This window comes from Cyprinus carpio, chromosome A1 (genome assembly GCF_018340385.1).
Source record: "Cyprinus carpio isolate SPL01 chromosome A1, ASM1834038v1, whole genome shotgun sequence".
Taxonomy (NCBI): domain Eukaryota; kingdom Metazoa; phylum Chordata; class Actinopteri; order Cypriniformes; family Cyprinidae; genus Cyprinus; species Cyprinus carpio.
Window position 1 is genome coordinate 8,160,180 of NC_056572.1, and position 22,593 is coordinate 8,182,772.

The 22,593-nt window shown below is 39.1% G+C and overlaps 2 protein-coding genes across 4 annotated transcripts in view; both read right to left on the bottom strand.

Annotated features, from left to right (window-relative positions):
• The window catches only part of LOC109093640 (protein kinase C beta type-like), a 41,452-nt gene extending 30,654 nt beyond the window's left edge, over nucleotides 1-10,798 (bottom strand). The window contains exons 1-2 of one of the 2 annotated variants that reach the window (XM_042736112.1): nucleotides 10,359-10,798; nucleotides 9,843-9,874 (exon numbers count right to left, since the gene is read on the bottom strand). In XM_042736112.1, the coding sequence (XP_042592046.1) occupies nucleotides 9,843-9,874; nucleotides 10,359-10,519 (193 nt within the window). In that variant the 5' untranslated portion in view covers nucleotides 10,520-10,798. The remainder of the gene's footprint in view (nucleotides 1-9,842; nucleotides 9,875-10,358) is intronic. The other variant, XM_042736040.1, reaches the window with a different exon arrangement.
• A 6,013-nt stretch (nucleotides 10,799-16,811) lies between these two features.
• Nucleotides 16,812-21,337, bottom strand: LOC109060541 (toll-like receptor 2 type-2). 2 transcript variants are annotated; one of them, XM_042736235.1, is made up of 3 exons: nucleotides 21,203-21,337; nucleotides 20,294-20,334; nucleotides 16,812-19,635 (listed from the first exon to the last, which is right to left on the bottom strand). In XM_042736235.1, exons 2-3 carry the CDS (start codon nucleotides 20,302-20,304, stop codon nucleotides 17,271-17,273), a joined length of 2,376 nt encoding a protein of 791 aa, XP_042592169.1. In that variant the 5' UTR covers nucleotides 20,305-20,334; nucleotides 21,203-21,337; the 3' UTR covers nucleotides 16,812-17,270. The 2 variants fall into 2 exon arrangements, with proteins under 2 accessions (XP_042592169.1, XP_042592098.1); XM_042736164.1 differs by lacking the exon at nucleotides 21,203-21,337 and having other exon boundaries at nucleotides 20,294-21,124.
• Nucleotides 21,338-22,593: the final 1,256 nt, after the last annotated feature.

Sequence of the window (22,593 nt, forward strand, 5' to 3'; positions counted from 1 at the left end):
TTGGATTTGTGAAAAAAAAAATCAGCAAGGAGTGGATGCAAAGTAAATAAGATTTATTGCAATGTTGACAGCCTCATTGATTATAATGGGAGCATTTGCAGGAGTCCATAACTCAACAGTGAAGCTCAAACGGATGCTTGAAACAGTGTAAAACTTGCATTGACAGCTCCAGTGATTAAAACAGGATCTGAGTGTCCTAGTATTGTTTTCTGTGTATAATATATCCAATATTTACATAACGGTTTTGTTAATCGTGCTGCAAGCGGGACAGTACAAGTTAATCATTTAGGCAATGCTTTTTCTACAAGACAGATTTGCAATGCATTGCATCAAACATCATACAAAAACAAACAAAATTGTGTAAAAAATCAGCCTTAACTTTAGTGGTAAGGTTTTGTTCAAATGCTTAGTGATGCTTGTTTTGCAATCACTAATAATAAAAGGAATTACAGTGAAAACAAACCGCATACAAATGGCAGAAATAGGCCTTCAGACACATTCATTATGGAATCTCTTAAATCCCACAGCTATGCATCTTAATTAGAGTCAAGGTTCCTATTAATTATATCTTTGCGTTCAATTATTGCCCTCCAGTCATTACAGATGTGTTATTACAGAAGGTTCATGCAGTCAGTGATGACGGGGTTCTGTAACAAGGCCTGCTATCAGTCTGTCTGTCCCTTAAAACTCTCCAAGCAACCTCAATGTCCATGCAGTTACTATCATAACATTTCCAAACATTGCATCCTGTGTCCCAATAGCATGGAAGTCATGCACATTTATTTTCTACAGTAATGTTACTGTAAATTAAATGTTACTGTTTACTTGGCAGTCATTGTCTGTTAAGTGAGAAAATTGTTTGATCTGACAAGCTTCATAAGACAACTGAGTGAATAAAACAAACTGAAGGAGGAACCTAAGCCATAGACCAGATCAACACAGAGACTTCATGGGATGGGCTCTTTTGACTTGGGCTAGTAAGCAACCACATATTAAAAAAAACACTCAGAACACCTTAGCAACCACATAGCAATGCCCGGGCAACCACTCACAGCTTTTAATAATTGCGCACAGGAAAACAGTGCTACTAGTAATTAATTTTATTTGCAACCTAATGTTTTGCCAAAATTAAAAAAAAAAAAAATGAAAAAGGTTCTGGGTTCTGCAGGTTTTAAGAAGAAAAATTTAAGATTTTTAAAGCCATTTTAGAACTACGTAAAGAAAATGCAAAGAATAAATTGAAGGTATTCTCTAAATGTTAATGGCTAGGGAGCAAACAATGAGTTGTCTTAGATTTCAAAGTTTGAAAATACAACTTCCAACTAATCCCCCCCCCCCCCATGAATTGGTCTGTTCCCAAACACTAGAATATGGAAATAACCTGTACTGTATAAAAATGACATAAGAAGTCATGTTTATGGTGAAACTGATCAAATTACTGTGTTTATGATATATAAACATAAAACAAGAACAAAATCAACTTAATTAAAAGGGAAAACAAGTTTTCATACCCCATTGTAATAAATTGATAACAAATGAATAACAATGACAGCAACAGCTATTTTTTCAAACGTCGCATTTTGCCACTGTTCTATCTTGTTCAAGCTTGTGTAAATTAATATGAACCTACTGTACCTGTTTGGGTTTATAGATTTACATGCACGCAGCTGCACACCAAGTACACGTTTTGCAGTGGTAGAAAGTTCAGTCACGTTAATGAATTATGGAAAACGATGGCATTATAAAATGCATTATATTTGTCTGTACCTGTAACAATGGCATTATTATAAGCATTTTGTACAATTTCAAACATATTATTTTATTGTGGTTTTTTGAACAGTATCCTTTACTCCAACATATTCTTTGCATTCTCACCCTCTCTATGCACCACCTCACTCTCTTCACTTCTCAGTGTGCCAGTATTTGCCAGTAAAATGAAATGGTAAAAATAGCTGTTGTGCTGGTATCAGACTCATCTCTTTGTTACCTGCTCTGACCTCCTCTCTTACAGTTCACTCTTACCTTCTATTTTTTACTTCTACCAATACTAAACACTTACAAGCAAAATAAAAAATAAAAAAAAGAGTTAAAGATGAAAAAAAGTATTATGTATGAGATGTAAATAAGTTAGTCTTGTAAATTGTAATGTTAATTTACCTGTTAATATTTGCATTATTAATTTAAAATGCCCCTATTATGCCATTTTTATGGTTCCTAATATTGTCTCCTACAATAGGATTGCATGCATGCAAGGTCAAAAAATGCTTTCTTTTTCTCAAAATATGCATTTAATATCACCTCATTTTCCAGCTATTTAAAACGATTCTTTTGAAGCAGTTGAAAGATTCAGTCTCTCTAAACCCCTCCTTTCCGTGAGCTTGCTCTGCTCTGATTGGTCAGATGGTGGACGGCGTGCAGCGCGTTTCCGAAACGATGCGCCTATTTCAATAGTTCTGTATTTTGAACACTCTATAGAAAATATAAACATCTATTATTTATCATACTTAAAGTTTGTGATTCAGTGGAGCAGCTGGTCCAAATAAACAGGACACTGATCCATCTTTCAACAGCAAGCGTTTTGTGAAACCTGTGTTGAACTCCCCGAGATTAGAGAACCAGTCATCAGTAAAATTAAGTGTTTGTCATTGTTTATCAGGTTGTTCGCAGCCGGCCAACGTAGAACATAGGTGCATATTATGCAAATGTGTGAAGTGGGATTCAAATGACAAATGACTCGTTTCAGCTGTTCGGAGTCGATTTTTTATTTTGGGAGACAATAACTTTATTTATCGTGCACTTTCAGCTTTACAACATTGCAGATAGTTTACATTCACATACAGCTACATTACACACTGCATGAAAGGCAATATTGGAAATGGCATAATAGGGGCACTTTAAAAAAAACCATGAAATAGCTAGAACATTGTTTCTGTCCTTTCTTGGTGTATTTCCAATTAAAAAGGTTGATTTGGTCAGTTTTTAGGAGTACACTATCATACAGATGGTCTCAAAGCTAACAGACATGGACTAAACGCAACAAAACTCCAATTTAGATTTTACAGTGTCTTTAATAATCAACTAAATGCCCACATGACTAATTGATTTATTGTTGCTTAAATACAGATGTGTAATTTTGGGAAAAGCAGGCTGTTACCTGTTCAGTTTGCACATATGCAACATTACCATGATGGAGGTCTGATCTATGCTTTGTTTAAGCAGTTTTTATTTCTATTACACTTGCATTTGTATATGTGTGTCAAGTTAATGATCTACATAAACTGTTAACATATCGCTGCATCAGCAACAGCCCCGACTGGCCCTCGCAGAGTACTATAAATATATCAACAGAGCGAATATGTCCTGCTTCGTAAACATAAAAACTGCCAAAATTAATGCAATTTTTGTATGGCTATGCATTTCAGCAATTATTTAAAAATAGCATCATGCCAACATACTGTACAAAATGGCATTAGATGATGTAAAACAGAACAAAGATTTGAAGTTGGCAGGCTTTCAGATACATTAGATGATGCCAGAGGAATGAACAATCAGAAAATTAAGGATTGAATTCCCCTGTGTAGAAAAAAAAAAAAATAATAAAAATAATAATAATTCACAACAGAACACAATATTAGAGATTGCAAAGATGAAAAGCCATGGAAGAGAGATGCTGCTCTAAGTGTGATAAAATATGTTAATCAATTCCATAAATTTAGAATTTGTTGGAGACCATGTGGAGGCAGGAAACATGGGAACGAGGCGTTATTTCCGCAGACAAGCCAAGCAGTCCATTTGTGCAGAACTCATTGTGCTAAAACACGCAGATGACAATTTTAGTGTATAAATTGTTCTATTATGCTTAGCATACCAGTTACCACTGAGATCGAGTTAAATATAAAAAAATGTTCACGTCTTTCTTATTTTGAAACGAGGACTGAATCCGGTGAGCCAAATGTTTTGGAAACTCTTAAAGGGGTCATATGATGCTGCTAAAAATAACATTATTTGGTGTAATGAAATGTGTTTATGCGGTTTAAGATTTAAAAAAACACATTATTTTCCACATAATGTACATTATTGTTTCTCCTCTATGCCCCGCCTTCTGAAACGCGTCAATTTTTACAAGGCTCATCGCTCTGAAAAGCGAGGTGTGCTGTGATTGGCCAGCTATCCAGTGTGTTGTGATGCCTCAAGCGTGTGACGGAAATGTTACGCCTCTTAACGTATTGTGATGCCCTGTCCTGTAGGAGCGACGAGACATAAACATAAAAACCATTATAAACATGATATAAACTTGATTTCTAGTCATGTCTTCTTTTGGAAGGCCAAACAAAGTAGTTTTGCTTTCTCATCGAAACAGCGTCACTCACCGTGGCCTTGAGTGAGTGAAGGCTGGAGGCCTTGAGTGAGCAGAGGTGGGCGGCTTGAGGTGGATTCTATGAAGGACCGTACCTTGGGCTTGCAGCAACCACATGTGATGACCCCAGGCTGGACTCCACTTCGTCCACGGTGAAAGCTGATTCGGCAATCCACTGTGCAAAGTTTATGTATTTCCTCAGTGACCAGCACGGATCAGCCCCAGGCATGACGAATCGGATATCGTCCTCTTTTGGAGGGCCAAACAAAGTAGTTTCACTTTCACAGTGAAACACACAGCGTCTATACGACATGGCAGCAGCGGCAACAATAATACTACAACGAGAATAAAAGGTATGCCTTCTTTCTTTGTGTGAACATCTGGGCGGCGTTATGCAAATCTTCCCACATATTGATGTAGAGATGTGGGGGCGTGTTAGACCGAGCCACTTCAGGAGGGCATTGTCATGATCCTAGCTGGAGTGCCCGTGAGCTTCGCTAGAGGGCACTCCATTCCAGACTCTTGCAGCTTCACCCCAGACTCCATTTCCCATAATCCTTTGCCCGGACTTATCAATTGCAATCACCTGTCTCTCATCACCTCATCACCGCTGGTGATTGAATGCTTAGCCTATAACTTTCTCCTGTTTTCCCCAAGTTTCATTCCCGTGTTTTCTTGCCCTGCCTTGTCTTAGAGTATTTTGATCTTGGACTATTTATCTGTTTTATGATTGTTTACTGCCTGCCCTGATCTTCGCCTGTTTAGTGAATTACTCTTTTGGATTACCTTGTATGTACTGTTTGACCTTACCTGTTTGACTACGCTCTACAATAAAAGCCTGCAAGTGGATTCCCACTCCGTTGTTACGACGCCGCTATCATTACAGAATAACCATGCACACCCAGATCCAGTGGCTTTTAGAGCATTCCAGGCCAATCATGGACACAGTGGACCAGCTACTACACCTTCGGCAAAGAGATTTGTCTATTGAGGATTACGTTCATCAATTTTGTGCGTTGTCCTATCAAGTACCTTTTGATGAGATCATGTTAATGGACCTTTTCCGTTATGGTTTTAATGAACCAACAAAATCATGGTTACCTGAAGGGAAATTTGACTGTAGTTTAAGGGACATTATGGACTATGCTCTCTTGTTATGTGGTTCTCCTTTCACTGTGGGAGAGGCAGAGGATTTTAAAGCCACAGAGACTTTTCATAAAATGGCCACCAGCCCAGAGACTTTTTGCAACATGGCTGCCATTCCTGAGTCTCATCTCATCATGGCCACCATTCCAAAGCCTGCTCACGTCAAGCCTGCCAAGCCAGAGCCTGAGCCACGTCAAGTCACAGCTGATCTTCCTGAGTCAAGTCACAGCTGATCTTCCTGAGTCAAGTCAAGTCACAGCTGATTTTCATGAGTCAAGTTAAATCACGGTTGATCGTCAAGTCTCAGCTGATCTGCCAGAGCGTCGTCATGTCTCAACTGATCTGCCAGAGCCTACTCATGTCTCAGCTGATCTGCCAGAGCCTCCTCACGTCTCAGCTGATATGCCAAAGCCTCGTCACATCTCAGCTGTTCTTCCAGGGTCTCGTCATGTATCAGCTGATCTTCCAGAGTCACGTATTAGATATTCGTCCAGAGTCACGTCGCATCACAGCTGATCATCCAGAGTCACATCACATCACATCACAGCTGATCATCCAGAGTCACGTCACATCACAGCTGATCATCCAGAGTCCTGTCTGTTACCCCCAGATTATCAAGGTCAGCCCTTTGGTATCCCAGTCTGGTATCCAGTGTGAGATTACCATTATGGGGATCACTTTTTGGTGTGTTTGGGCTGCATACACTACCACAGAAATTCCAGAGATGGTGGCGGCTGAGGCTGCAGAACCCTCCAAGGCGGCAGTGCTCGCTTCGGGTCCTGGTATGGTGGTGGCACCCAGCAATACACATTCAGTCTGTCATGTCCCAGTCGAAGGAACCGTTGCTGAAGTCTGTGCCTGTCTTGTTAAAGAGAATATCCATGAATTTTCCCTGTTACCTGATGGTACGGCTGTAGAACCTCCAGAGGTGACAGCATCCGCTGCGGAACCTCCAGAGGTGTCAGTGGTATCCACTTATGAACTCTCGTCCGGTCCTGTTCCGGCCAAGGAAGCCATCTGTGATCCCTTTGCCAGTCCTGTAACGACTATAGAGGCCGTCTGTGATCCCTTTGCCAGTCATGTAATGGCTATGGAGGCCATTTGTGAACTTATTTCCTGTCCTGTAACAGCTATGGAGACCGTCTGTGAACTAATTTCCTGTCCTGTAATGGCTATGGAGACCGATCCAGCCGAGGAGGCTGCCTATGAACTCTCAGCCCTGTCTGTCACAGCCACAGCTGCTGCCTGTGAATTTCCTGTTTGTTCTGTTGTGGCTGCAAGGCCCATTCTGGAACTCTCAATCCAACCTGTTGTGGCTACTAAAGCCATAAATGAACTTTCTGTCAGTCCTGTTTCAGTAAATGAACTTGCTCCACCAGTCCCAGTTAATGAGTTCAGTTCTGAATTGTCTCCCGGTCCAGTTTTCCCCAAAGACTCTGAACCTTCAATTTGTACAGTTTCAGCCAATACAGGTGATTTTGAGTTACCTGTTAGTTCACTCTCTGTCTATGCACCAAATCTTGAATCATATATTTTTCCAATGTCAGTTAGTGATCCTTGTGAGGAATTGTCTGTTTGTTCAGTGTTCCAAGGTGTGTCTAGCTCAGAAGCAACTTTCTTACCAGTTTCAGTCAAAGAATCTAAACCTGAACAGTCTGCTGGTCTAAATGTCGCTGTTGAATCTGTCAATGAACTGTCTGCCTGGTCAGTCCTAGTCTGTAAGCCTGTTAATGAACTGTCATCTTGTCCAGTATCCCAGAGTCGGTTTGATTTCCCTGTCTGCCCAGTCCCAATCAAAGAACCTGTTATCTGCCCCATTTGTCCAGTTAACTCTGTCACTGCCATAGAAACCATTCATGAACTGTCTGCCTGTTCTGTTTCCCCAAATGTGTCTGCTGAACTGTCTGTCTTGCCAGTCCCAGTCAGTGAGTCTAATTATGAACTGTAAGCCCAGTCCGTCAAGGCCAAGGAGACCATTAAGGAACTCTTTGCATTTCCTGGCTCGGTCCTTGAGACCAATAATGCACCATCTGTCTCTTGTGTCTCAGTTTTTCCTAGGCCCCAATCTCTGCCAAGGGTTCTTGATCAGTCTGGTCCGTCATGGTGGTCTTTAACTATGCTCTGGTGGTTTTCAGCTCCTTCTGCTCCACCATGGTGGTCTTCAGTTGTGCTCTGGTGGTCTTCTGCTCTGTCTGCTCCACCGTGGTGGTCACCTATTTCACCGTGGGTATCTTCAGACACGTCTGCTCCACCCTGGTGGTTTTCTGCTCCGCCTGCTCAGCCATGGTGTTTCTCTTCTTCACTTTGGTGGTCTTCAACTCTGCCTGCTCCACCATGGTGGTCCTTAGCCCTGCTCTGGTGGTCTTCTGCTCCACTCTGGTGGTCTTCTGCTCCGCCCTGGCTCCCTGCTCCACTGGCTCTGCCACAGTTCTTTGTTCTTCCACTTCCACATGGACCTGACCCTCCACCGCCCCCCCTCCGCTCCACCTCCCTCCTGGACTTTAGTCTGTTTGGAGCATCTGGAAGTTGCTCCTTGGTGGGGGGGCTCTGTCATGATCTCTAGCTGAGTCCATCCCAGACTCTTGCAGCTTCCCCCCGGACTCCATTTCCCATAATCTTTTGCCCGGACTTATCAATTGCAATCACCTGTCTCTCATCACCTCATCAGTCTCACACTATAAGAACAGCACACACACGCTCACATCGCTGGTGACTGAATGCTTAACCTGTAACATTCTCCTGTTTTCTCCGAGTTTCATTCCCTACCTTGTCTCCGAGTATTTTGATCTTGGACTATTTATCTGTTTTATGATTGTTTGCTGCCTGCCCTGACCTTCGCCTGTTTAGTGAATTACTTTTTTGGATTGCCTTGTATGTACTGTTTCGCTAGTGTTTGAACTTGCATGTTTGACTACGCTCTACAATATACAATAAAAGCCAGCAAGTGGATTCCCATTCCGTTGTCACGACGCCTCCTTCGTTACAGATGTGGACGAGTATTAACTTTTATAAAGAATATCTCTTTGGATTTGAGACTTTAGTCTTTGCAACTTTACAGATCTTCTTTATTCACCAAGATCTACAACACTCCAAAGAGAAAGGAAAAATTGAAATTGCATCAAATGACCCCTTTAAATATTTATTTGCAGCAATTTAACACCTTTTACTTTGATAAAGATTTGCTGAAATTACACATTTACATACAACAGGTGGAGAAAATCCACACCAGGATTTACAGGTTTCCTATTTTTTCTGACAGGTGGGGAATCTTGATTCATTAATTACCTTACAACTAGTTGCCTTGCCCACATGTACTGTAACTGAATCATATTTGATTTGGTCCAAATCCTCTGCGTCTTACGTATTTAGTTTCACCTGTGGTAGACGAAGCAGTTCATTACAGCATAGGTGCTGAAGTAAGTTTGTATTAGTTGAGTGTTTTTTTTTTTTTTATGTGTGACAACTAGCCCTGTTTTCTCCTATATATTTGCTGTCTTAGTAAGTAGCACTGTAATGTAGTTATTGTGGATGGTGAGTTTTTAAAATCCCATTAATGATCTAAGTAGGAGGTGATAATGCTGCCAAATGCCAGTATAATGCCAGTATAAAGGCAGTTCGGGCTCTGACATTCTTGGCAACAGTGCCTGAATATTGTATTTCATATCTGAATGTTCACTTTGTAGTTCACATGGGAAAGTTGTCACCAAGGGCGAAATTTGATGCCAAGTTAAGAGGCAAAAGTTCAATTCACTTACAAATGCTTTTCTCAAGCAGTGCTTTTGTGTGGAACTGAAATAATGGTGGAATTGTGCAAACAGCTTTTGCTGCAAAAACATTAAAGGTATGTGCCTATAGAGAAACAAACTACGCAAGGAAATATTCATTGGCGTATAGGCTATGACAACCCCATCTTTTGAGAAAACGTAATTATTTTTGCAATAATTTCTACGATGTGATCCATGCAGAAAAAATAAAGTTAGCATAAACCTAATTGTACGAGAGAAATTGTACAATTTCATATGAATAAACCACTAACTGGCCAAAACCTAGAATAGTTATGAACTGCCCTGTGCATGTTGGCTGTGACAACTAACCCCAGCCTTCCCTCCCAAAGTCGAACAACAACTGTCACTGGCAATTTCTTCATCTCACCACTAGAAAACCAAAAAGACCCTCTGTATTTCTTTATCAAACACACGCAAATGAAATGAAATAATAATTTTGTTCTGTGTGCAACACTGCTTGCATTCAAAAGGCAAGCAGCTGTCATGTAACAGAAAATAAACAGTCGCAGTCATTGAAAATGAACAGATTTCTCTAGGGGGCCAAAGAGTTTTACCTTGACACTGGAAGCCTTGCTTGCCGAAACCCCTGCAAAAGAGACAAGACTGTGTGAGAGAGTGAACCAAATCTGGATGCATTCCTCTGCGCTCAGCAGCAAGACGCGCAGGCGCGCTCCATATTCCGCAAAATCGTCAAATCCATCTCTAGGAAGATGGTGATGATGGCTTAATCATAACGCGAGGAATTTCTCGTGATAGACAGTTAACATTTATGCGTACTAAACCAAGAGAAGAGGCTAAATAAATGTGCTTTAATTGCATAAACATACAAGTACACTGAAATCTAAATAGGCTGTCTTGTAAAGGTGCAGCATTGCGTTGGACTCGTTGCGCGAAGCGCTTGTCTTTTCCGTCTGAGCTCGGCGTCTTTGTTCAGTGTTGACACCACTGCGGATGTCTGAGAGGGTTCAAACGCTTTGGTGTTTTTCCTGTCACGAGCATCAAGTGAGTCACCTGTGCCCTTTGCAGCCGTTTACATACGACACCACCTTTGCGTCCTCCACCATACTCACCAGATGAAGTCGGTGCAGTGGCTGCAGAAAGTCGGCTGCTTAAAGAAGCGCGCGATGAACTTGTGGTTCTTCACTTCGTGTACGTTCTTCTGCCTCAGCGCGCCCTGCCTGGCGAAGCCTCGTGCGCCCCCCGCGCCCTCCGCATCCGCTGGGTCGGCCATGATGGGGACGGAATGGATGTAGTGGGTAGAAATCTCCTCGACTTGTAGCCTGCGCCGTTGTACGGGGTCTTGCTCGCCTTTCGCTTTGCTTCCCGTTTGGTCGGCACGCGCGCGCGCACACGCCTGCCTCTCCCCAGCTGACTGTTGTGGCGGAGTGCGCGGGCAGCGGCGCTTCAGTGATCCTGTAACCACGCCCCCTTCGTTGAATGACTGTTGTGGTTGAGAGAAAAATTTTGGTCACGGAGCCTGACAACGAACCAAAAATATTTTCCGAGGAAACTGTCATCAATAGTGTGACTGATCGAGCGTCAGAGGCACACAGTACTTGTTGATGTGGTGCACTGCAAATGTTTACCATAGTAGTTTTCTGCCAAGATTGTGGTACGTGGTGATTATGCATCTCTGTCATAAAATAATAAACTAAAATAATTAGTTTTCATAGTTAGTAATAAATAGTCCTATATGATACAATTGATAGTGTGATATTTTTACGGTAAAGTTCTATAATGATGTTACATGAACTATGAATCTCCTTCTTGTCTGTTCGATTAAGTCAGGGGTCTCCAACCTCGGTCCTGGAGTGTCCTGCAGAGTTTAGCTCCAAGCCCTAATCAAACTCACCCGAACCAGCTAAGGTCTTATAGGTATACTAGAAACTTCCAGGCAGGTGTGTTGAGGCAAGTTGGAGCTAAACTCATTCAATTTTTATCCAGTGTACAGTAGAAGCAGCTGCAGTATTTTGTCAGAAAACCAGCTGTTTCTAATTATTTTAAGCATTCCTGTAGCTCAGACAATATAGAGCATGCAACACCAATGAGTTTGGCTCCTATAATTCGTGAACTGACAAAGTGAAACCTTGAAGTGGTGGATAAAAGCTTCTGCAAAATGGATAAATGTAAACATGCTTTACAAAAACATGTGTATCCCAAAAACTGTGTAATCTTACATCAAATACAAAAAGCACTGTTGTTATAATCCCATTACTTTAGGGATATGTAACATCATGGACACTTTAAAGGTTGTGGATTCATGCGAAACATTTGAATTCAAAATGGTGAACATATAGAAACCATTTTAATTTAAAAAAAGCAATTAAAACAGAAAACAAATATAGAACTAAGACATACAACAGAAGCTAACAACCGTAACTGTGTGAGTGCATGTCACAATTATGTCAGATGTTGAATTATAGACTGTTGCATATTTCATGAAATGTTTGTGGGTTTAGTAAGAAATACATGTGAAAGTAGTGTTCCTCTCAGTCTGGTTGCATTTCATTTTTCATTTTTTATATGTAAATAGAGAAATTGTGTAAATGTTTTATATCAAAATTACCAAGAGAACCTGCTGATTTTGGTGACACCAGTTCTGTAATTTATTAATATTCATTAAAATGATCAAAAAATAAATAAATAAATTATATATATACATAACCAGGTATGTATATTGACCCAATATATATTTTAGGTGTTATTTACACTACAGTGTTGGCATAAATTACTTTTCCAACTGATTAATCCAGTTACACAATATTACTTAAATATCTTTGTTCCCATAGTCATGAATTAAACTTAAGTACTCAGGAAACTTCAGTATATTTTAGTTGCCTCAATAACATTTTTCCTCATGATAGACTGGAGGACAGTCTTTAAACTTCTAGCAGGAACTTAAGGATTCCATTGTGCAAGGTTCTGCAGTCATGATGAAACCTCAAGAAATCTTATACTTTATTCAGAGACCAGTCTTGTTTGAAAGCGCTCTCCAAATGGATTAGACTGTGTGGCAATTCCAAGAAGCCCCAAAAGGCATCTCAAGTATCTTTTATATATATATAATTGTTTTTTTTTTTTTGTTTTTTTTTTTTACAGTTAGTGAGAACTTGTTTCAGAGAAATGTTGGCACTCAGACCTGTAATTTTCTATTCATGATAAACAGTAGCTTTGTGTGCCTATATATACAAATCACCTCATAATATGCATAGAAGGAGTGGTAACTTGTTTAGTTTCTATGGAAGACTGTTTTCATTCTTGAGAACATTTGATCTTTGTTTGGCTTTTAAACTCATGACTTTTTTCAGATCACTTTTATTTGCACTTAAAAAATTTGCACTTTTTCAAGTAAAAAAGTTATCTTTCCTGCAGCATTAAATGCAAACATTGTGGTTAAAGCCCAGTGTTCTATGATCTGAACTGATTCAAACCCCAGTAGTGCTGCTGACCCATGAATAAGAGTTCACTAAAATCACCACTGAGCAAGAAACTTAACCCCAGGCACCACCAAGGGGACTGTCCTTGCAATTACCATTCAAGAGCAAAGCATAAAATGACTAAATAAGGAATATTTCAGACCTGCTACTTGTTCTTTTTTTCTTCCCCTTTAATTTACATTAATTCTGCCATTTAGCAGATGCTGTGCCACAACATAAGAGATTAATTCTTAAATGGATTAACTGACCCACATTCAGAAACTGACCCACAGGGAGATACCTAAAGTGATACTCCACCCCAAAATGAGAATTCTGTCATGAATCACTTACCTCCATGTCGTTCCAAACCCTTAAAACTTTGTTTGTCTTCGGAACACAATTTAAGATGTTTTGGATGAAAACCGGGAGGCCTGTGACTGTCCCATAGACAAGTGTTTCCCAACCATGATCCTGGGGGACCCCCGACACTGCAGGTATTCCATGTCTCCTTAATCAAACACACCTGATACAGATCATCAGCTCATTAGTAGAGACTCCAAGACCTAAAATGGGTGTGTCAGACAAAGGAGAGATGCAAAATGTGCAGTGTTGGAGGGCCTCCAGGACCGAAGTTGGGCACCAATGCCATAGACCCCCCTTTCTCAAATCTTGGCCTGGAGGTCCAATATGCTGCAGAGTTTAGCTCCAACCCTTATCAAAGTCACCTGCCTGTGATTTTCTAATGATCCCAAAGACATTGATTGGCATTGATTAGCATGCTAAGGTTTGTTTGATTAGGGTTAGAGCTAAACTCTGCAGGAAAGTGGATCTTGAGGTCCAGATTTGAGGATCCCTGCCATAGACTGTCAAGTAAATAACAGTGTCAAGGTCCATAAAAGGTATGAAAGTCGTCATCAGAATAGTCCATCTGCCATCAGACATGCAATCTGGGTTATATGAAGCAACTGGAACACTTTTTGTAGGTGAAGAAAACAAAAACAACGACTTTATTCAGTAATTCCTTTGTCAACAGTTTCCTCTGTGTCTCTCCATATCTCCGTATGCTGCGTATGCGCTTCTGTATCATCCACGCCACAAGGATGCGCTGTTTTCTTTCAAATCAAATCTAAATACATGTAGAAACAGCACATCCTTGTGGTGTTGTTTTAGTTTTCTTCGATAATAAAAAGTGTTCCAGTCGCTTCATATAACCCAGATTGCACATCTGATGGCAGATGGACTATTCTGACGATGACTTTCATACCTTTTATGGACCTTGACACTGTTATTTACTTGACAGTCTATGGGACAGTCACAGGCCTCCCGGTGATTAATGACAAAATTTTCATTTTGGGGTGGAGTATCCCTTTAATGTCTGCAAATGAGTTACAGAAAATGTCTGAGAGACTCGGAGACCGGTTAGTTGTCAAACTGGGCTGTGGTATTGAATTAAAGGTCCGATTACACACCAAAACAATAATATTAATATATATTTATAAATATTAATTCAGTTGATGATGCTTTTCCTTACATCATCCAACCTGGCATCATTGTTAAATATTATCTGAGCCTGAGATATACTGATTTTGATGGCCATCTGTAGAAACTTCTTCATGAGCCAAGAAATAAAATGCTCAGGCAGTATGTTCACTAACCCACTAAGGGTCACTGGTGAGTTTACTGATAAGGACATAGTCTGTGATTGCATTATTAAAACATGTGATATTTAGTCAAAGGTTACAGTTTATTTTTTGACAGCAATATGCATGCCCCTCACAATTCACCACTATACCAAAACCTTTTTTCTTTGAATCACTTGCATTGGCAACAAAAGCATTTGATACAGTCATCCACCATCTGCTGAGCTCCACACTGACACAAATCATTGCACAAAATTACATGCTTGGTTTGGGTTTCATTGAGAACAGGCAGGTTCTATTGTGTGAATATTAGAGAAATAACAGGTGAAAAAACAAAAAAACAAAAAACAAAAAAAAAACAAAGATGTGGCCTTCACCACCTCACCAGTATTTTCAACTTCATTTTAAATTAACAATCTAAAAACACCCAACAGGTGGCGCCAAAGCCAAAAATACTACTAAAAAGTTGTCAGTATCATGTGATTTCTGGAAAAGAGATCTAAAAACAGATCGTTTAAAATACTATCAATACTATCAAGACTGTACAATGTAAACACTGTTTAACTTAAAAACTTTTTTTGCCATGTCAAATGTTTTATTGATGTATTAGGCCTATTTCAAAACATATTGAAAAAACGTAAACTAATATGAAATGTTTTATTCATAACCTAGACAATCGAGACAATTTGATAGAATGTTACAGCAGCTTTAAATTATTTATTTATCATTATGCATCATGTGTTATGTACATATTGTTTTAGACAGTAAAGCCATATCTAAGACAGTTTCCTGTGCCAAAGAGAGAAATCTACAATATGCAGAGACAACATGCTAAGAACAAAAGAATAAGTCTAAAATAATATGACATGAACCAAATAAAGTCATCAGAAGTTCATTATTTCTATATGTTTTACTGTAAAGGCTCATTGTCACATACTGTATTTTTTAAATCAGTCTAATGGTATTAACTTAAAGGGGTCCTATTATGCTCTTTTACGAAGTCTTGATTTTGTTTTGGGGGTGTACTAGAACAGGCTCTCATAATAGGTTGTTCGAAAAACACATTATTTTTCATATATTTTACATTATTACAATACCTCTCTCGCATAGTCTGACATGAACGGCTGGAATAGTTCTTTTATCAAATGAAGGCCTGCCTTTTGGAATACGAGATGTGGTTTGAGTGGTTAGCTGGGCCAGTGTGTGTAGTGATTGTTTGACAGCACTCGGCGCCTGGTCGGGAAATGTCCTGGCTCTTACCATAGCCGCCTGCTGCTAGCTTCAGTTTAAATATTGCAGCAAAATCAAATCAATTTAAGCATGATTTAAACCCGGATGATTGTAACCACTCTAAACTCTTCTGTCTTGGGAACACTAGTCTCCGACATAGTGATAACACTCCTTGTCTTCTCTAGTGCAGCTCAACCAGGTCTGTTCCCATTCGTCGATTTTTGTGGTATCACAAAAATATTCGTTGTAGTCCAAACGAGTCGTTTGTTGTAGTTTTTGAAAAGTTTTTAATTTTTTTTATTTGTAATTTCTGTTAAATAAAATATCTCCTTTTGAATTGGACTTTGAGCTTTGTAACTTTGCACATCTTTTTTATGTTCAAACAGCAATGTTACAGACTAACTAAAGCTGAAAAAGTGAAAAAGCATAATAGCACCCCTTTAAGTAATAGACAATGGCTGAACTCATGTGAAATCATGATACTGGAGATAAACAGTTTGTCATTACAGATAACTTCACATTGTCACAGTTCACATTATACAAACACATTCTACTGACAACATAAGGCCTGGAATGTTAATATTTGTTGTGCTAATATTGTTCCTCAAACCATATGCGTTCACAGTTCATCATGTGAAATAGTCTGTTAAGTAACAATAGACCGTCAGACCTATGAAGTAAAAACAATCCTGTCTGGATTTGTATTATCCAAGCAACCCCCTAAAACCTCAGCTGTTTTAGTATTATTTATATACTATTTATTTATATACCATTATAGTATTTATTAATATTTTAAATTAGCTTTTATTTTTATATTTTCAATTTTAGTATGTGCTTTTGTCATTATTATTAGTTTGTTATTTTTATTTTCTATTTCAGTTTTAGTAATCTTCGGTTTTGTCTCAGTTGGTTGCTGAGACAACATTTCTTATTTTAATTTAAGTTTTTTTCAGCTTTATTTTAATGAACAGTTTAAGGTTTGTTTTTAAGTTAATGATAACACTGTGAGGTCTACAAATAAAAGTAAATCTGAAAATGCGTCTTATGGCACTTTTCCACTGCATGGTATGGCATGGTACGGCTCGGTATGGTTCACTTTTGGGGGGTTTTCCACTGGGTACAGTACCTGGTACTTTTTTTAGTACCACTTCGGTTGAGGTTCAGAGTGAACCGTACCGTTACCAAAATGTGACGTGTAAACTCTGCTAATCACGGATTGGCTGGAGAGAATCGTCACTACCTGTGTCCCCGAACTTGCGACACAAACACAAAAGAACCGCTAGATTTAAATCAGCACAGCTTGCGAAGGATCGAACGCAACTGTTTTGAACGAGCACACCTTTTTTTAACAACCAAAAAGTTTCGTTGTCTGTTTGCGGAAGTACAGCCATTACTCTCGCTGATAGCCTAGAAGCAGGTTCAACGAGAGCTTGATGGGACGACGCGGAATGAAAAAGTTTATTTTATGAGTCGTGGCAGTAGAGGCGGCGCAACTATAATGACATGTGAATAATCCCGCCCACTCTAAAGTGATACTAAACTACAGTGGAAACACAAACCGTGACGAGCTGAGCCGTTCCGTACAATACTGAGCCGTGTCGAGGCGAGTCGTACCACGCAGTGGAAAAGTGCCAGTAGAGACATTGAGTTTTGGTACTTGGCCAGTTTTTTTGGTCATCGGGCTAGTTTTGCTTCATCATTCATCTCTTTGTAGGGCAGCTCTCAGATTGCCCCAGAATTCACTTCTCTTTTCCTCATCTTCGGGCCACTCCAGATACGTCCTGGAGTTCATAATCTTCCGTAGCTTGCAGAAACGTTTGGGAATGGTCTCCTTCTTGATTGGCTCAAGAAGTACCAGGACGGCGGAGTCATTGTGCTCATCGACTATGCGGAAATGTGAGAAGTCCAGCTCATACCGGCACCATTCGCTGGTAACAAAGTGCTCAGACAGAACAAAGAGAGTCCGATGGCTCTTTTCAATTGAGTCAATGATGTTGTCCACGATCCAGCGGCCCGGCTGGAAGTCCCGTTTGTGCAAACACAAGGCAAATGGTGGATGAGCGCTCTCCAGCTCTGGAACAAGGATCTCCTCAACCCACTCAGCATCATGTTGACTGTAGGATACGAAAGCGTCATAGCGGAGCTCTTCAACCAGTCGACCAACTGCAGGTTTTCGTTTGGCTTGTATCCATGCTTTGGTCATGTGCAGGTACCATATAATGTGAAACTTATAGCAGGTGACAACAATTAGTCCAAGGACTATGATAATCAAAGAACAAAGCACTAAGACAGCAGGGATCATGTAACACTCGAAAACTGACAATCTGACACTGTCAACAGCATCACCTCTGAGAGTGAATGGAGTGTCGCACACATAATAGCGACGATTATCCCTTATCGTGATGAAATGGTCAACATCATGTCTGAAGAAAGATACAAACTCACAGGAGCACACAAAATTGTTGTTACTCGCTTCTAAATATTGTAAGGTTTTGAATCTCCTCAAATCATTGCCATTAAACATCCGCAAGGCGTTCCTTTGGATAAGCAGTGTCTGCAGCCTTGGAAATAATTCCCCCTGTGGAAGTTTCATAAATCGGTTGCCTGTCAGTATAAGTGTAGTAAGTTGGGGAAATCTTTGGTTGAACACCATCAGATCATTTTCACTGAGATCCAGGGCCGTCAAGCTAGAAGGCAGGCAAGGGGTCAACTTACGTAGCTTTGTGCTGGAAAGGTTCAGAAACCTAAGAGTCGCTGGCCAGCTACAGTTTTCTGGCATAGAAACAAAACTATTATGACTTAAATCTAAATATGTGAGACTCTTAAGCTTAGTGGCCAATCGAGACATCAGTCCAAGAGATTTTATAACGTTCTGGCTCACATTAAGAGTGTTGAGGTTTTGATATGCACCAAAACCTGTATATAAGGTCGGTTCAATTGTCAGGTCTGAAAGGAGATTCTGACTTAGGTCCAAATATTCAAGATTTTTTAACAGTGGGGTAGTTTCCCGTGGAATAACAAACACTGTGCCGTTAATAACAGACACCTTATGGAGATGCACCAGAAGAAATCCCAACTGCATCATGCTACTAAACCTAAAAAACCCTTGGATGTCGAGATTACGTATGTAGGCTGTATGTAAGCTTTCATAATGTGTATATGAAGCTTTCTGCCACCACCCTTGGCCAATCAAATGCACATCTTCAAGACCAATATATGACAAAGAAGAACCATCCATGACCATTAATAAAGAGGTCATTGCTTCGTCAGTTGTGGTGCTATTTTGGAAACTCAAGCTTTTAGTCCCACCCTCTCTCGCAGATTTAAAGGGTTCTGTCGAAGTGTTCGTTCTGAGTGCAACATCTTTGATTATCAGCAGAGTTTCAGGGTGGGAGACATCTTGAAGAACCTTAGAGACTAATTCTGGATTGTTCTGAAATAGATTCTGAAGGCTCAAAGAGACTAAACCAATGGGACGAGCAGCTTTCAAACTCCCGTTCTCATACAACCTCAGATTACTGCCAACGAATGTCATCTCGTCCAGATGAGTGAGCCCATCTAAGCCATTCTTGTATACCTCCCTCAGTGAAGGACTACCGAATCGCAGCATCCTTAAGTTAAGGAGAGACTGGAAGATGGGAGCAGGTCCCAAGGTGGTATATGGGTTTCCTACAAGGTTCAGTTGCTGAAGAGAGTTTAGCTCTTGGAACCAAGAAGAAGAGAGATTTTTCAGGTTGTTTAAGGACAGATCAAGAACTTCCAGCTTATGTTGAGATTTGAAAGCATCTTTGTGTATAAACTTGAGCTTGTTCTTATGCAAGTTTAGAGTTTTCAGCTCACTGTATGGGCTGAGATCACTCATGTCTATAGACTCAATTTGATTGAAAGACAGGTCAAGGCCAAGCGCATTCGCTGGAACTTTTGGGACCTGTTGGAGATGATTTGATGAACAGTTGCAAAAATATTGCTGGTCACAATCACATGTCCTGGAGTAGTGAAAGCCTTGGGCCAAAATTAATATGAAAATAATTATGGACGCCTCTCTTCCCAAGAATTGCATCCTGTAAAAAGAGAAAGATATTTTTTTAAATAAATGAATGATGTTATTCAGTAAGTATGCTGATCAAAAGTCATAGTCTACACTTTCTCTTTATTTTTTTTTTTATTTTTTTGCACTGCATGGCGTGAGTTAATGGAAATGTCCATAAATGTAATGGATAATGAGCTGGCAGAAAATGACCAGTAGCTTTTCTTACAATTTTTACATTGTTATAAAAACATTATTTCAAATAAAGGCATTCCAATGTTCTATTCATCAAAGAATCCTGAAATTCTGAAACTGAATCTTGGTTTCCACATACATTAGTAAGCAGCACAACTGTTTTCAACATTGACACCAATAAGAATGGTTTCTTGAGCAACAAATCAGCATATTAGAATAATTTCTGGAAAATGTGACACTGGAGTAATTTTCTACTGAAAATTCAGCTTTGCCATCACAGAATAAATGTAGCAAACCCAAAAAGGAGAAACATAAAACAGAAGTTCTCAATTTCTGATCCAGAACTGTCCGTCAGTCGATGCACATTATACCACATTATTATACCACATTTTGTACAATCGCAAGTTTATGGTTGCAGTCTTACTGTAAAACATGTTGAATATTAAAGTACTACCAGTCTTGCATTTTTTAAGACAGAAAAAGTGAAATTTGATTACCTGACCGCCATTATTGTGTCTGATCCTCTACTGTATGCAAACTGCAGTTTCCCGGTAGTCATAATAGCAGAAAACAAACAGAAATCAAACATGCATTGTGAGTCACAGGAGGAAGTGAAACTCAATAGCCTGATTGAAACTTTCAAAATTGTCTCTTTTAACAGGAACAGAGGTTTTAGGGAACCATCCAGTCTCAGTGCATGTGTACACATACAAGTTACAAGCTTCATATATGGCTGTTGATTATCAATTTTCAAAGGTTCAATAGTACACAACTCTATTACATTAGTGAAAATACAGATACTGGTCAAATATTACTCCATTACTCCATTTTAAGTGAAAGTTGTAAAGACAGATTTTTCCTTCAATAAAAGTACAGAAGTACTTGCTTTTAAAAGTACTTAAGTACCAAAAGTAAATTTCCTTTTTAATGTCAATTAACTCTTTTATTATTGTTGTATGTAATACTTGCAATACCTTATGCCTCTGAACCAACTTACAATGCATTACACCCACTGAATACACAGACTAGCTTGCAGTATCTTTGGAATGAATAGCTTTTAGAATTTAAAAAAAACTATATAAACCAAACAAGTGAGTGAGTTGAGTTGACACCCCCCACCCCCACAGAAGCAACTAGTCAGTGTTCAAAAAATGCTAGGAAATCACTTCACGTAACCTTACAAAAGCGATTACTTATAGGCCGTCTAAAAAAAACATAGTACTGTATACATATGACTTTCTACTTCGAGGACCTTGATAGAAATGTAGTGGAGTGAAAAGTACAATATTTGTCTTTCAATTGTAGTGAAGTTAAAGTCAGAAGTTTCCAGAAAAAAATAACACTCAAGTAAAATACAGATACTCAAAAAGTGTACTTAAGTACAATAATCAAGTAAATGTACTTACTGTCCACCTCTGATAACATTTCAGACTGTCTCAAATGTCTTACACAGCTTTTATGCAAATAGTTTTATAATAATTTCAGATATGTTTGTTTTTGCTTCACTAACCACTGCATTAGAATTAAGGATTCGAAAAGAGGAAGTTAGCCTTTTCAAGTAAGGCGTGCATTTTACTTTACCTCTATAAAGCATTACACATCTCTTGTGGTTACTGCAAGGCACACCCAGTGCTCTTCATAACCAGCTTTAATTCAAGACATTGCATTGTATATAAAAAGTATATAAAAGAAAGACCTGTGGTGAAATACTGAGATCATCTTGTTGAAAATATTATAGATGTGATTTGACTTTGATTATTTGCTTTCATGCATTATAGGTAATTTATTTTATTATAATTTTTTTTTTTACCTATAATGCATAAAAGCAAATAATCAACATAAAATCATAAATATGACAAGCCAAATCAGTTTTTATGTTGTTCTGGCAGGATATTAAATGTCAAAAGCCTTCTCTTTTTGATTCTAGCAGTTGCTTTGATGAAAGAGGACTCCTCCCTTGTGTCACCAGTAAGTGAGAGGTGAAAAGAGGCATAAGCCTATTTCTCAGTTTGCTTGCGGCTACTTTCCTATTTTTACTCCAGTTGATTTGAACTATTGATGGCACAACAGTATTTGTGTATTGTTTCAATTTTAGATATAAATAGACAAAATTATTACAAGTCATGTTTAGTGGAAACATGAAGACTAAGTCAAAACAGTGCATGCAGTGCACATGACTTATATTCATAAGCATCAAAACCCTCTTGGATGGTTGAAAAAGAATAAAGAAAAACGTTCTTTTGGCATAAAATATTACTTTTGAACCTGTTTTACTCTAAGGGGTCAGAAAGTATAGCTTATGCTAAAAAGAAGATTTTTCAATGTGTATCATATTGTGATATGCTGGTCTCTAGAAATGTCTTGGGTCATTATATCTTTGCAAGTATAATGGAAATGCCATAGTATATGAATATTATTCAGTGCCATCCTATAGGCTACATAAGTATTGTACAATATTGCCACCTAAATCTATCTATCTATCTATCTATCTATCTATCTATCTATCTATCTATCTATCTATCTAGGTTTCAAGGTGATTCCTTAATATTTTATAAAAATGTATTATTATTATTATTATGACAAAGACAGCTCTTCGGGACTGATGCACCAACAGAACTGACAGGATGGAGGAACATTTTAACAGCTACACATGACAAGGACGCAAAAAAAGAATCTGTCAGATTGTTGCATAAATAAAAAAGACAATTGTAACAGTCTCACTCACGTCACTTGTATCTAAATGTGTCATTTTTCCCCCCACTTATTCCCTTTTCCAGTTTGTTCTTGCCACATATGG